This window comes from Scylla paramamosain, chromosome 14, assembly GCF_035594125.1.
Source record: "Scylla paramamosain isolate STU-SP2022 chromosome 14, ASM3559412v1, whole genome shotgun sequence".
Classification (NCBI taxonomy): domain Eukaryota; kingdom Metazoa; phylum Arthropoda; class Malacostraca; order Decapoda; family Portunidae; genus Scylla; species Scylla paramamosain.
In genome coordinates, this window is record NC_087164.1 from 21,429,923 (window position 1) to 21,445,863 (window position 15,941).

At 35.3% G+C, this 15,941-nt stretch overlaps 1 protein-coding gene across 2 annotated transcripts in view; it reads right to left on the reverse strand.

Moving 5' to 3' along the window:
* Positions 1–15,941, reverse strand: part of LOC135107011 (S-adenosylmethionine decarboxylase proenzyme-like) — a 35,126-nt gene that overhangs the window by 1,677 nt on the left and 17,508 nt on the right. The window contains exons 5-9 of one of the 2 annotated variants that reach the window (XM_064016542.1): positions 12,226–12,346; positions 11,114–11,234; positions 9,632–9,730; positions 8,293–8,448; positions 1–5,958 (exon numbers count right to left, since the gene is read on the reverse strand). The exon at positions 1–5,958 is cut by the window's left edge and continues 1,677 nt beyond it. In XM_064016542.1, the coding sequence (XP_063872612.1) occupies positions 5,818–5,958; positions 8,293–8,448; positions 9,632–9,730; positions 11,114–11,234; positions 12,226–12,346 (638 nt within the window). In that variant the 3' untranslated portion in view covers positions 1–5,817. Of the gene's footprint in view, positions 5,959–6,855; positions 7,051–8,292; positions 8,449–9,631; positions 9,731–11,113; positions 11,235–12,225; positions 12,347–15,941 lie in introns of those variants that run through there. The other variant, XM_064016543.1, reaches the window with a different exon arrangement.

Genomic DNA, 15,941 nt, shown 5'->3' on the forward strand with positions numbered 1-15,941 from the left:
ATTTGCTCTGACCCATCCATTTACCACAACTTATGCTTAAATGCACACACTGATGAATTTTGCTCTATTTCTTTCACTTCAAATAGTAATGTACATTTTTTTTTAAACAAGCATAGCTTTAGTGTATTATAATACTACCTTTTATAAGGTAGGTAAACTTTCTTCACTGCAACTCTGGCTGTAAATCCATTTAACAAATTATCATTATCTTGAAATTATTGAACACTGTATGAATGACAGAAAATTGCTGTACCAAAAAATTTTAAAAATAAGAACACACAAATATAAATCATATTGATAACTACACAAAATCAGTCATTTAATAAACATAGACATGCCAGCCATTTGCTTGTGAATGGTTGCAATGTAACAACAATGAGAAATATTCTGTAAAATTACATACTATGTGGTTACATATTAAAAAACAAATAATAGTAATAATAATAATAATAATAATAATAATAATAATAATAATAATAATAATAATAATAATAATAATAATAATAATATAATAATAATAATAATAATAAAAACAATATAAACAACAACAACAACAATAATAATAATAATAATAATAATAATAATAATAATAATAATAATAATAATAATAATAATAATAATAATAACAATAATAATAAGACCAAGAACATTTATGTATAAAGAGGTTGTCTCAACTGCCTGGCTAAGACAAAGTATTAAAATATAAGGTACATTAATATTAGTAAAGCGACAAGACAAAGCTTTGTTAAAAAATCTGACACCAGGCAAAATAACAAACTGTGGTATATAAACAATACAGGTATATAGTGATCCAGTTAACAAAAGACAAGAAATTCTACCCAGCCAGTAAGGTCTACACATGGTTCAATGCTGATGATTCTAATCTCATGGACTGATTCAAACAGATTAATTAGTTTTAAAGAAAATGGTACAACTACACTGACATGCAATTGTGGACTTGATTAGGTCATAATTAATAACACTGCCCAAACCAAGTTTCAGTAAACATGAATTAATGTATTAAAATTTGTTCTGTGAAATAAAATAAATAAATAAATAAAAATAAATAAATAAATAAATAAAAAATAACACTAAATTTCTTATGGAACTTAAATCCCATCATAAAGAGATATTTTAGAAGTGTAAAAATATCAAGCGTAGATAACTTGAAATTAAACAGGAATGGTGAAATGAAATTAAACAGGAATGGTAAAATATTAAAAATTATTTTTCATATTAAATTTGGATGCTTCAGTCAAGGTTAAGGAACCTCATGCCATCTTTTGCTCCAGTGCATTGTGGAAAACATTTAATTCAGTCCCCCTGTGGCTGCAATACAGTAACCATGGAAAGTATGCAGAATATCACTAGTTGTTGCCCTGCTGAATGACTCCATTCTTTATCAAAGACCCTGCCATTATCATACACCGACTTCTGTCAAACTGCACGTCTGGCAGCTCATTGGTGTTTATCAGGAGCTGTGATATTTATAATACATCAATGCCACCTTGGAAAAAATTCTACAAACAAATGTATATTATGTACATTATGTAAATTCATTAATATGGTAATTGTCAGAACATGCCATACCTCCAACTGCTGTTCCACTGAGAATCCACCCAAGTTTACTGCTGTATTTGTTTCCAGTTTTTTTTTTTTTTTTTTTAAGACAACCTTTATTTTATTTTTTTCCCTTTGACACTTTTAAAAATCAGTTCATGACATGGATACTTGATATAATGATAATATTTTATGTATACAATCTGAGGAAGTGTCAAGAACTTTATGAATGCACCAATCATCTGCTCTGCTGGAAGGGTGGGGAGGCAAGGATTGTGGCTTATGCATGCATCAACTTTGCCCATGTTGACTATGATCACTGGGTATTGCAGCCATAAGACATTAAAGTAAATGTTTTCTACAGTACATTGAAACAATAGTTGACATTACTTGAATGAGAGAATTTCACTGAAGGCAACTATCATGTTGTCCATGACAGAATTAAAGAGTGATGGTCTTACATTACTTAAATTGCTCATCATTCATATTCTATACTTGCAATAATATCAGTACTTACTGTCAGCCACATTGGTGTAAAGTTTGCCACACATTACACAGTAAACTGTATATTCTCTACTTTGCTGAAAATCAACATCAGCTGTTCTAGCAGCTCATATGATGAGGGGTCTGCAATGCAGTTTTCTATTGAAATGGGAATAAGCTAAAGTAATACAACTAGAGCCTTAACATCAATAATGAAAGTAACAGAATTTACTGCATACTATAGCAACAGTAACTAAGCAAGGCAAATCTCCACCTTAAACATGCATTCCTTCTTTGTATAAAAATAAACTTTTCTCATCATGTCCTATCCATACAGCATTTGCTCACTGACCACAGCACATAAAATGGTATGTCATGTGCCATTCAGAGCAAAATTGTAATAAAGTGTGATATTTGGAGGGATATGATACCACAAAAGGTTTAACCTATTCTTAAAAATTTACAACAGAACTTATCCCTCTTTCTTTGAAAATAAAATATTCATATTTAGTCATTAATAATTTTCTAGACTGGCTCTTAACAGCCTTCTGTAAAGGCCTTGCTCTCAGATAAAGACAGACTATAACTATAATGGAATAAGTTGCCCTTAGTGAAATGAGGCTTCCCACTGGCCCAAATTTTCATACAATTAATGTTGCCAATTAAGACATAAAAAAATTACCTTAAACTTGTCAAACTCATTACTTAATTTTAAAATATGTTAGGTAGCATCCAAGAAAGGCTGCAAAAAATAGTAAATAAATAAATTTAAATCAATAAGCAATAATAATAATAATAATAATAATAATAATAATAATAATAATAATAATAATAATAATAATAATAATAATAATAATAATTATTATTATTATTATTATTATTATTATTATTATTATTATAAAAAAAAAAAAATAATAATAATAATGACAGAATATACCATAACTGTATCTGTTGTTTACATTCATACATTTCTGAATACCACAATTTTCTCCATTTTTGCTTCAAGAGCTACCTCACCAACACCATGTACTGTCTTCTGATTCAACTCTATTCCATCAGGCAACAACAGAGATGAAAGAATTAGATCATTAAATAAGATAAGAGCATAACCAATCAATACTATATTGTCAAATAATGAACTTCCAATTTCATTATAACAAGCATATACACATACATATATTTATGAGTAGTGCAGATACAGTGGTGTAGGAATAAGAAGTTGGAACCAATGGAGAGATAGTGTAAATACTCTGGAAAGTGGCAGCCCCTTATGCCATTTACATACGGTGTAAATACTCTAAAAGGTGGCAGCCCCTTATGCCATTTACATACATATTTTACTTTGTGATTATCAGACAAGACTGATCTCTCCTGAGATAACATTGTCAACAACTCTCATAAATTGTTTGATTTAGTTTTCCATTCATGAATAAGGTACGTATTGAATATATGTGCTCTTTATGGGCTGTGACTTCCAGATAGCACTAGAGTTTGCAAGAATGAAAATGAAAGAATACAGATTATTTGTAACAAGAAATGAAGAACTTATAAGATTAAGAACTTATAAGATTCATGCTTATGAAACACAAAAGAACATATATATAAGAACAAATATAGAATACATGAGGTGCTGGACATAGATAGGGCCTGAAGCAACATAATTAAAAAAAAGTTTTGCAATATTTCCATATCAATCCCAGACGAATAGAATTGCTTGGTGTATGTTTAAATACATTTTCTGGTGCAGTTAAGTTTCAGGATAAAGTTGTCAAAACCATCAATAATGATGACAAATATGATAATAATGATGACATAATGATGACATACTGCACAAACATGGCACGCAAAATGGATTTCAGATGTTATCAAAATCAAATATTCCTTGCTCTTTTCCCTCCCTTGATGGCCCAGGGAGGGTGCTCACTATCATCAGATGGTGATTATAGTAAAATAAAGCACAGGAATCAGTGGAAAAATCTGGAAAATGTATGGGTGGACCACAATGACTGCAAAAGCAAGTAGCAAGGGACTGGCAAGATGACAGCCCTCCCTCTTGGGCACTGATTGGCAGAGAGTGACAGCTGATGCTCTCTCAGCCTGATGACTGGCTGAGACATAAGCCCTTCATTGCTGCATCTCACTCAACAGGATGTTTGGCCCATTCTCCATGCAGCTTGCTGAGTATGCACACATCCCTGGTCTGTAAGCTTTATGTGAAATTTTTTTTTTTATGGACTGTTAACCATATTTCCTGTGTACAGAGGAGGCTTTAATCCACATCCCATGAATAGAAGACAGGTTGAAGCACAATTTTATGTAATAAACTGGGTTTGGCCAAGGGTGGCACATTGGGCACTTTCTAGAGGCAGTGCCTCAAACATAATAGTGCCATGAAACTTAATGCAGTGAACATTTGATATATTTAACGTAACTAAGGAGATACACAAGACACTAAAGGCAAAACTGCTGTAAAAACAATGGAAAGATAAATATTGCTACATAATATAGCAATAGAGAAGCACAAGACAACATGGTATGAAAAAAATAGCTGTTTCATCCTGTCCAACATTACTACATCACACCTGGATCTTATAAGCAATCTAATAATTGGTATTTTCATAGGATTGACATTTAACTTTGGGAAAACTCCTGGATTCTGATGTTTGGATGTTTCTCTTGATAAATTAAAATATTTATGAGCCTCTATTGAACTTGAAAACTTGACTGTTGATTTTGCTGTTACGGCATCAATGTATCCATTTAAAGATTATTACATTTACTGTGATGTTCTAGTTTGTGATGTAAACTTTACAGATTGGTAGTATAGAAGAGAGAGAGAGAGAGAGAGAGAGAGAGAGAGAGAGAGAGAGAGAGAGAGAGAGAGAGAGAGAGAGAGAGAGAGAGAGAGAGAGAGAGAGAGAGAGAGAGAGAGAGAGAGAGAGAGAGAGAGAGAGAGAGATCAACAGATATCTGATAAAGAAAAATGCAACTCTGCTCCTTCTTTATCATTCATCATCAATATACTGTCGATCCATAAGTATCACCAACAAAATTCTTCCTTTTGCATACTTTTCTCCAGCTCCAGCTATGTCTCTTGGCCAGGCTCTTTGCAAGAACCTGGTCCTACCATCATTTTCTGGGTACAGCATTCAAAAGTGAATATCTCTGTACCACAAATGATGGTAAATCATGGAAAGCGATCATTCATGAAGGGAGACTCATCCCTTCAAGATGAAGTGGCTGTGCCTGCCACATGATGTAGACTGACCATGCCAACTGCTTCTTCTAAGGTTCTATTCAGGAGTACACATCCTGCCACCATAGAAATATTATTCTCTGAAGGCAGGATGACCTCAGTTTACAAGCAGCATGCAGGAAAGAGCCCTCATGTTTATAACAACAACCTATGCTCCAGGAGGATACAGAGATTTTATAATAAGTCTTAACTGATCCTCGTTTGCTACTTGCAGGATGTTTGTAGGCATAAGAGTTATGTAGCGGATGAAATTCTAATTCTATTCTAATAACAAGGACCAATAGTATAAGATATATGGAAATTGAAGAATACTGCAGCAGATAACGTCGTGACAGCTTACACAGAAAGAAACCATGTTCTAACATTTTAGCCCATACGCTTCCCTGTTTGCAGCCATTTTTTGTTAATTCCTGCATGTCATCATGATTTTCTCCTGATGGGCTTCCACATAAGAACTTTGGCTCTAATTCTGTAACTGATGTCAAGATTTCATGCTGCTCTTTGTGGGGGACGATTCCCTAACTTGGGAACCTGTTGTAGAGGGCATAAGTCAAATCATAACCTTGCAGACAGCAGGTCTGAACATCACCAACATCATAGTCAATGTACTGGGGCACGCTGTAGTCCCCATCCTCTATTCCAATTCTGCTACCATTTTTCTGCAAAAAATAGAAAAGAAATTGAACAAAGTTGTAAAAAATATCAATCTCCTAAAAATCTTACTAACTTGAATTGTAAATTTAACAAGACTAAGATGAATTAGACATATATATTTCTCACACACACACTTTATATATATATATATATATATATATATATATATATATATATATATATATATATATATATATATATATATATATATATATATATAGTTAGTGCCAAAATATAAGGTATAACAGAGCTGATGGCAGGCTTTGGTATGAAAATTCATTTAGCCTCTCTAACTTCCATGCAGTGTGTCAAATGGGCAACACTGGTAAATCTGGCAGGGTGTCTAGCTGATATAACTGTTGTACATCATCAACTGTCTTACAGTTCCCAGTCATTCCTAGAGATTTGAAAGCTCACTACTCTACTTTTTTGTGTTATTGTTTTCTGCTAAATAGTGAGCATTTTGGATTCCATTCCTAACTGCAGCATGTCACAAAGACAGACTTCAAGCTAGGATATTTCTGCTGTCATTGCACACTTCAAAAATGGTTAGAATTTGAAAGAAATATACAATTAAACAAGTGTTTGCCTCTGTAGTGTTCAGCATCTCACTAAAAAATACAGAGTCCCTGATTTACTAAAACATTAGATTCTAGAGGGCCATTAGTAAGTCATTATGTTAACAAGTCATTGCAGTAGTTATTTTAGATGTACAACACCCTCTTGAATTTTGCTCTTGCTTTTTTCCATAGCCATAGCACTAAACTTGAGGATAACTAAACTTGGAATACTGACAACACTGAAAAACACCTATGTACTCGTATGCCAGCCACATAGCCTAATAGTGTTTGCATTCTTTCTTTAACTTCAGTGTTAAAAGATGGTGTGGCACCACCACTTACAACTGTGTGATCATGTGTTTTGTCCTACATTCAGCATGATGTAGCAGTGTGGCAGAGTGCAAACAGCATGACATTTACTGATTCTGATCTTGATGCTACAGGTGACACAGATTTCTCGAGCTAGGCCTTTCATTCGTATCTCTGGATGTTCAAAATTCAAATGTTTGTAAGTTGGAGTGTGTCTATACCACATTTCTGGAGATAGAAAACTAGTAGTAGCTATAATGAAGACTGGTGGACACCATATTATAACTCTAAGGACCTTGAATCCATCACAGCAAAGACAGTGAAAGAAATAAACAACAGTTTCCAAGGAAATGTATCCCTTATGACAATGTAACATAACCTCCATGACAACACAGGATTCAGTAAATTTTGTACTTGCAATAAACCACACCTCAAAGACAGACCACAATGTGGGTTTAGCTTCCTGAAACTCACTGTCAACCTCAGATATGATAGTGATGGCCAATGAGGAAAGAACTTTTACATCTAAAATCTCTCAGCCAGTGAAAACAGCTCTCTTTTGGGGATGGGGTGGAGCTATGCATGGTGCCAGTGCATGCATGAGACAAGTGTGTGGTTGTGTGCGATGTGAAGGGCATGTATGCAATATGGATGGAAGTTCAGATTTTAATGAGCACAATGTGGAAAAGAGTGATGTACAAGTGTGCAATTCAGAAGGGATATAGTAAAATCCCCATAAGTTGACATAATAAAGTGTCAGCCTTTGTTGACTTAATGAAATTCTGACTTATGTGAAATATCATTAGAAATACCTGGAAACCCTACCCACAGTCTCAGGTTCTTCAGTTTCATCCCATTCCACCTTCCACTGAGGGCATGATAGTAAGAAGGGTTGCTGGTTCTGGTTCTTTGGGTGACAATCAGGAGGTTTAGCCTTTGCAACAACAACTCCATGATGCACTCTAATTTATCAATTCTTTTTGCAATCTAGCATGATCTGCTCTCATTTATTTTTTTCCAGATATTGTATATCATTTTGTTGTTTCAATGTTATTATAGTCAAAAGGAGCTAACCAATAATTTGATCTTTATTTTTTCTATACAGTCTTAGTAATTTATCTGTTTGTCTCATCTGGTCTTCATTTCTTCCCTTATCCTTGTTATCAGTCCATTCTCTTTCTCTTGAACCAAGCTGCTGCAGGTAAATAAAGTTTGTGTGTGGGTGTTGCATTTTTAGAAGGAAAGAGAGAAAAGTACAAAGAAAATTGAGTGATAGTTGAGAGAAATGAGAGCTGATGAGATAGCAAAAACAAACCACAAACAAAACTGCATCTGGGAAGTTCCCAACCTTCATAGAACTCGATGATTAAGAAAAGGTGTGACAAACTATAATGTAGGCAGGATTTTCTGTATATCACTGCTTAACAATTTCTTAATAATTAAAATAAATAATGCTTCATTATGACATACCACACTGGTGAAGAATGTCATCACAAACTGGTTGGGACCAAATGTGGCAACCACACGTGCAATGAGATCTTTGTATGACTTCTGAGGTACGTTGGTCTCAAAGGACACATATGAGAACTCTGACTCAGGTGTGATGTGGATTGTCATATAGCCTCCCTGTAAAGACAAATGTTCAATGATCAATAACATACTCTATTTATAAAAAATTATATTGGAAGAACAAATTTTTTACTACATTACATGTATGAGAAGATACAAAAGTTCTTCTTTGTGGTGATGTGAGGTAACACTTATGGATAAAATTTATGAACTTAGATGCCTTGTCTCACTTATTCTCCTTAACATGGGATGTTGGCCTGGTATATATATACACACAAATACACCATCTACTATCCTTGCACACTTAATCACTTTACCCTAATTCTCATTCCTGCTCAATTTTCTTCATTCATCTACCATTCCAAATTCTTCTATAAAAAATCCCAATCTTTCTCTTCTGATCCAGCCACTTGTGCATTATCATCTGTAAAAAGCAACTGATTCGTATTTCACTTTCTACCATAAGTACTTCTCAGATTTGAACCTCTGCCTAATATTCTCCATACAAAATATCAAATAACCAAGGTGACATCAAATATCTATTATACACCACCTGTGAGTTGCATACACTCTAACACACATTCTACTATACATATAAAATCCTTTTTACTCCTTTTAATGATCAACCTGTTAATCCATACAATCTCACACTCCATAAACCCTCCTTATCAACTAAATCATATGCTTTCTCTAAATCCATGAAAACCCAAAACATACTCTCTCCTTTCATCTTATACTTCTCACACACCTATTTCAATTACATCTCATTTCCTCCCTTTTCTAAATGTTTACCACAAATAACAAAATTAGAATAATTTAATCTATTAAGTATCTTATTTTGCACTATAATTTGAATACATGCAGTGCACCTAACTGATCTAAGTTGAATCTTGGATAAAAAAAAAAAAAAGTGAAACTTAGCTTCCAGTGTCCCAATGAACAAACATTTCAACTGAAAAACACACTAAACCAAAGTTGTGAGATTCAGCAGTTCTGCACCATTATTCAAGAAAAAAACAAGCACAGAACTCATGAGATCTCTTTATGCACCAAATGTTTTGTGGAACCTTTCTAAGATATTTCCTATGATAAAAATTATGATATTCAGAGTGAGATATCCCTCAAAGGTTAATTTCATTTACATTTAGTATTCATGTAGGTTTCTATATAAATAAAGAAACATTATAAAAGACTCATATTCAGCATAACTTTTCTTCAGAAATGTACTGCTTTTACTTACTGGAACAGTCCGCATCAGTCCATTCATTGAATAGCCACATGGATCAAACTGATAGTCATCAATCACCATGTCAGGAATGAGTCTATCGATGCCAGAGTTCTGCAGAAGGAAACATAAATAAATAAATAAATGGAATAAAATTTAATACCCTTACATTAAAAATTTTGTCAAATAAAGAAAATCAAATACTTCATAATTTGTGGCCATTATGAGAGAGGCTGGCAAACCATAGGGGTCATTCAGCTGGTCTACAGCTCATATGCACACAAGATTTCTTTTTGGTTGCTAACCCCTAATCCAATATACCATGTAATGTTAAGTTGACTAAAATCATCACTCCTTCATTCCCTTCTGAAGAAAATTCCTAAAGGATCTTTTTTACTACTTTCCTATAAGCCTATAGCCTAAATTGATATTGTAAAATACTATCAAGCCAATTATCATGTTTAGCTATTAATTTTTTTCTATTTACTTTTCTTTTGGGTCAGATTGCAACAGTGGAACCATTGGTATTTTATTTTCACGCTACATATTATCCTAATAATAAAAATTGACAAATACTATTAGAGTAGGAAATGCTTATAATGTTCCCAGGAGTAATTATTACTATCTCAGGATACAGTGGCATGTTTGAGATGGTAGCTGGCTATTAACCCCTAAAAGATGGGCTAGATGACAAATGCATCTTTTGGAGAGTGCACCACGATGGTAAGTTTTGCCAAAAAAAGGTATTTTCATCAATGCCCTGCATGACAATTTCAGACAAAAACACAATACATCATAGTGTTTTTTTCATTGGCAATCTTTCCTCTACACAATAAAACAAACTGGAAGTCCCTCAGTTGTAGCATGGTGGAGATATGGTGTTGGAAAAAATGCTACTTTTGGCCATATTGGGTACATTTGACCTTGAATTTATTCTCCCACCTCATCCAGTGCCACATCCCAACCATTCACACAACATACATTTCAAAAAGGCATCTTATGATATCTATCTCATTCAGTGATGTTTTATTGGTAGACTCAGTGCACTTCCCAATAATGGGATTGGAGGTACAGGGAATCCCTTCATCCACACATCCAGACGTGGGAAAATAGTTATCAGTGTGTCCCTTCATTTTTATGGTCAGATGTGCACTGTGACTTGAAGGAAATGAAAAACAAGGATAACTACAAGCCATCAGACACAATAATTACATCAAAGAAGTATAAATCTTGGTGGGAGACTGGAGGGCAGGAATTCCTACACCCTGCTGTCCTCCAAGCAAGCATGAATTCCCACTACCCTCCCTTTTGGGGTTAAAATAAGATTAACCGATCAGGTTCATATCAGATACTCACACAAGTAACAATTACCTGTGTATTGTTAATCAGATAACTAAAGTGAATGACAGTTAAGTGGCCATCAACTGCACAAAGGTTATATCTTCTGAACAACAAAGACAACACACATTCTAAATATAGCTAGAGTGATTCTCCTACCTTAGTGGCTTCTGCAGCAGTAGGGCAGATATCTTTCCAGAACCATTTCATTTTCTCTGGGTCAAGATCCATCATTAGTACTTCCAAAGTTTGGTCAGGTTCACGGTGTACTTTCCCAACCCTGTTCATATCAAAAGATTAGAAAGGTGTTTTGAATTAATATTTACCATGTGTATCCATGTATACCATGTGTATGGGGAAAGGAATAGAGATTTGGCACCCACCTATTCACACATGGAATTATGTCACAACTGAAGAAAGAACTATGTTATCTAATACAAAAGTGAAAAATTAATCTATAATAAAAGCAGGAAGTGGACATGACTATGGACAACCTGGATCTGACAAGCTGAACCCTAAGATACCTCACAGCCAGTCCATCTTTGCCTTGTGTTTCCACATCCTGCTTTACTTGTTATAACATGACATGCATTACATGACTCTCATCTTCCTATATTAATTTCCTGGATTTTGTTATTCTAGTGTGGTAGAGTATCTGAACAGTTCATGCTGTATCTCTGGAGAATGTGGTTGTGTTTTTTGGGGGGAAGTTTACCAGAGTATACACTATGAAGCCTCTGCTTTATCCCTGTTTTCTCTTTCTTTGTGGGGGACACTCATTTTCTGGCTGATTAATCTATACCACACTATCATAAATTCTTACCTACTTGGCTTTATTCTTCCCCATTTACCAATCTTTACAAGACCATCCCACCATCATGCTGGCAATGCCATGACTAACAAAGAACTACATTTCTATTACAAAACAGCGAAAATTTAATATATTAAATACAGGAAATGGATGATGCTACCAAGGATCAGACCCAAATCTGACAGGTCAAAAGAGCTAGCCTTAACTGACTGAACTATAACGTAACTCATGGTCAATCCAGCTTTGGATCATGTTCCCATGTCCTGTCATAGCATTACAGTCACACCCCATGTGCACATCTTAACATGAAGCTGTTGACAGGTAACAAATAGCTTATAAGATTGCTTGTCAGTAGAAAAATTACAAGAAAATACTGAATTTCTCACTAAAATTTGTTCAAAATATCAACTTCAATATAAGGAGTCATGCAGTACTCTTTATTCAGTCTGCTAACACTCACCAGCTGTGGGGCAAGTTGTGGCGAGCAACATTGTTAAGATAACGTGGTCGGCCAGGAGACACAGTGTAAAGATACCAGCAGTCTGCACGGTTAAAACTTCCCATGCAATAAGCTCGGCCTCCTAGAAAAAGGAATAGTTGTTTTCAATAGAAGGGTATTTTGTCATAAAAATATCTATGCAAACAATGGCATCCATTTTAAAATGGTCATGATAAAAATAATGAAGGTGCTATAACACACTGGTAGCAAAAGCAACTGTAAATGTTAAGCTATTGAACTAAAAGAGTATTAGCCCCTTTAAGCTAAATGCACCATCTAAAGATAAGCAGCAGTCCTAGCCCTTCCTATGTTTACACACACTACATGTATTTCATGTTATTTGTAATTTTCTTATGTGGATATTTTTTGGCAAAATACAATTCATGTACTTCTACATTCTAAAAATAGTAATGCATACTTGCCTATACCAAAGCTGTCTCGCACAATAAGGCAGGTAGACAAGACAAGGGACACAACTTTAACATTCACACTCATTCATATCACTTTCTTAGCCCTTTAGACCATGACAGAGAAGAGAATGTACTCTTGCCCTCACTTTATGAGGATCAGCCACACAGCCCCAACAATTTGGTCTTGGACAAGGCTCCTTCCTAACAAGTAAATTCTCCTACCACACCTGACTGCCCCACACCTGTGTGAGACTATCAATGTGTGGCGACTCCCTCAGAGGTTGCAGAGCAGGTTCCTCATACACTCACAACCACTCTCCATTTGCTTCTGTCACAAACAATCATTCAAGGTTCCTCACGCACTCACAACCACTCATCATATGCTTTTGTCACTTTTGTCACAAACAATCATTCAACTATGCTCAAGTGTCCGTCCTCTTCCCTTTTAGGCCTTCTTCACACAATTTATCCATCCCTTATGTGACCTACCTCACTAGCTCACACTTGATCCTATTATCTTCCCCATTCTCTTAACACATTCTAACTATCTCAGCACACATTGCTCTGTCCTTCCTGCCAAGTCTCTCACAACATCCATTCTCCTTCTCATGTTCCCATTTCTGACTCTGCCCATGTGTATTACCTCACACATACTCCTTGGACATCTCATCTCCATTACATTCAATCTCTTCTTGTCTGCTACTCCCATACTTCAAATCTCAGCACTGTAATGTGCAGTAGACACTACTATCTCTTTATACAATATTCCCTAAGACTTATTCCAAGTGCCCTGCTCTCAAACAGTCCATTCATACCTCCTAACATTTTCCTGATCCTTCACCCTAGCTATAACTCGTTTCTACTCTTCTATCCACTGTTACAATAGATCCAAGATATTTGAAACAATGCACCTCCTCCAGCTCCTCACCACTCAGCCTGCCACCTTCCTTCCTGGTAGATCTTATTACCTTACTCTTTTGTTCTCATTCTCCTTCTCCTCTACCAGCCTAGTTAACTTCTCTGTATCTGCCACTAACACTGTGTCATCTGCAAAACAGCAATTGACTCACACTCCATTCTTTACTCTCTGCTGTTACCAGACACAATCCTCCACCCAACATTCTAGCAATAACTTCCCTCACCATACAATCCATACATATGTTAAACAGCCATGGTGACATTACACACCCCCTGACGTAACATTGCCATGACCAGAAGCCATTCACTTATGCTGTTTCCTACTCTTACATGTACTCTACTGTTCTCATAAAAAGACTTTTCATTCTTTTTAACAACTTACCACCTTCACCATGCAGCTTCAAGATATTCCACATTCCTTTCTTATCAATTCTGTTATATACCTTCTCTAAATCCATAAAAGCCTAGAATACTTCCATCCTTTTAGCTAAATATTTTTCACAAATCTGTTTTAAAGCAAACATCTGATCTACACAGCCCCTCCCTCTCTGATGCCTTCTTTTAATCATATATTACTCAATTTGTACCTTCTCTGATTCTCTTTATCAATACCTTGCCATACACTTTACCTTTACCTCCCACATTCAATAGCCTGATACCTCTATAATTAGAGCACTCATGTCTATCCCCTTTTACTTTACAGAGTGGAACTACACATGCTCTTTAAGGAGAAATTAATTAAATCTAGAAAGGTAACTAGCTCAGGGAAGGTGAGAAATAGCTTAAGTGTTTACTACACAAATCATAGAAGTATTTTGAATAAAATAGACTTGCTTAGAGGAATAGCATGTGTAGAGAACCTTGATATCATTGCTTTAACAGAAACTTGGTTAGATATGTCAGGAAAAGTATTCAATCCAGAGGTTAAGATAGATGGTTATACACTATTCTATAAAGACAGGGAAAATGGGAGAGGAGGAGGTATACATTAGGTATACATTACAGTGTTGTATTAACAGTAGAATCAAAACAGCAAAACAGAGTCAATATGGGTAGATATTAAGGAAGGATCACAGTCAGTAGTACTGGGAGTAGTGTACAGGCCATCAAACAGTACAAAGGAAATTAACACCTCACTAAGGCAGGAGATAAACAGAGCATGAAGATAAAGTCAGGTATGTGTGGTAGATTTTAATCTTAGGAATATTGACTGGAGCCTGATGGAGGCTAACAAGGAAGCAGAGGAATTTCTTAAGGTAATTCAGGATAATTTTTTAAAACAGGTAGTTGTAGAACCCACAAGAAGGAACAGTATTCTTGATTTAATTTTTACTAACAGTGAGGAAGCAGTCATGCAGGTAGACTGGAGGACAGCTAGGTAACAGTGACCATTGGGAAATTAGATACCAATTAAAATGGGAAGAAACTTTTAGAAGCAAAAACACCTGACTTTAGGAGAACAGATTTTAAGGAATTAAAAAAGGTACCTCCAAGGAGTTGACTGGCAATGAATGCAGGATGAGGTCAAGTCCAGAATGGAGTTAAGAGAGATAGGGCAGGATGAGAGAAGGTGAGGTGAGGTGCGAGGGTGTAGGGCAAGAGGCAGATAAGGCAGGATGAGAGACGTGAGGTGAGGTGCAAGGGTATAGGACAAGAGGAAGGAAGATGTGTCCGGAAGGGGTGGAGGAGAGAGAGAGGGGGAGATAGGTGTGAGTATGTTGGTATGTTGGAGGGCCAGGTCATGCTGAGATGGGAGGGGTGAGGTCGAGGCAAGTAGATGAGGGAGTGGAGAGGATGGAAGGGGCAGAGATGTGGGGATTAGGTGAAGTAAATGTAGATGAGTTGTATAAATATTTCGTAGATAAACTGCATACAGGACAGTTAGCAAACATCCCATATAGAGCGATAAGACCACAGAAAAATTACCCTAAATGGATGACTATTAGGTTAAATGTTAGGTTAATATATATATATATATATATATATATATATATATATATATATATATATATATATATATATATATATATATATATATATATATATATATATATATATATATATATAGGGCAGAAGAGAAGTATATATAAGAGATCAAGGGCAGGTGAAGAGGTTTTAAGGCCACAATATAATTAATCAGTTAGAACAGTCAGGAGGTTAACGAGGAAAGCTAAGGGCAATTATGAATTAAAGGCAGCCAGCCAGGTGAAGATGGACCCCAAGGGATTTTATCAGGTATATAGGACAAAGAATAAGGATACTATAGGTCCATTAAAGGCAGCAGATGGGGAGCTGGTTAGTTCTGGGGAGGAGATTAGTAAAATTAACTAGTAATTATTTTTTAACTGT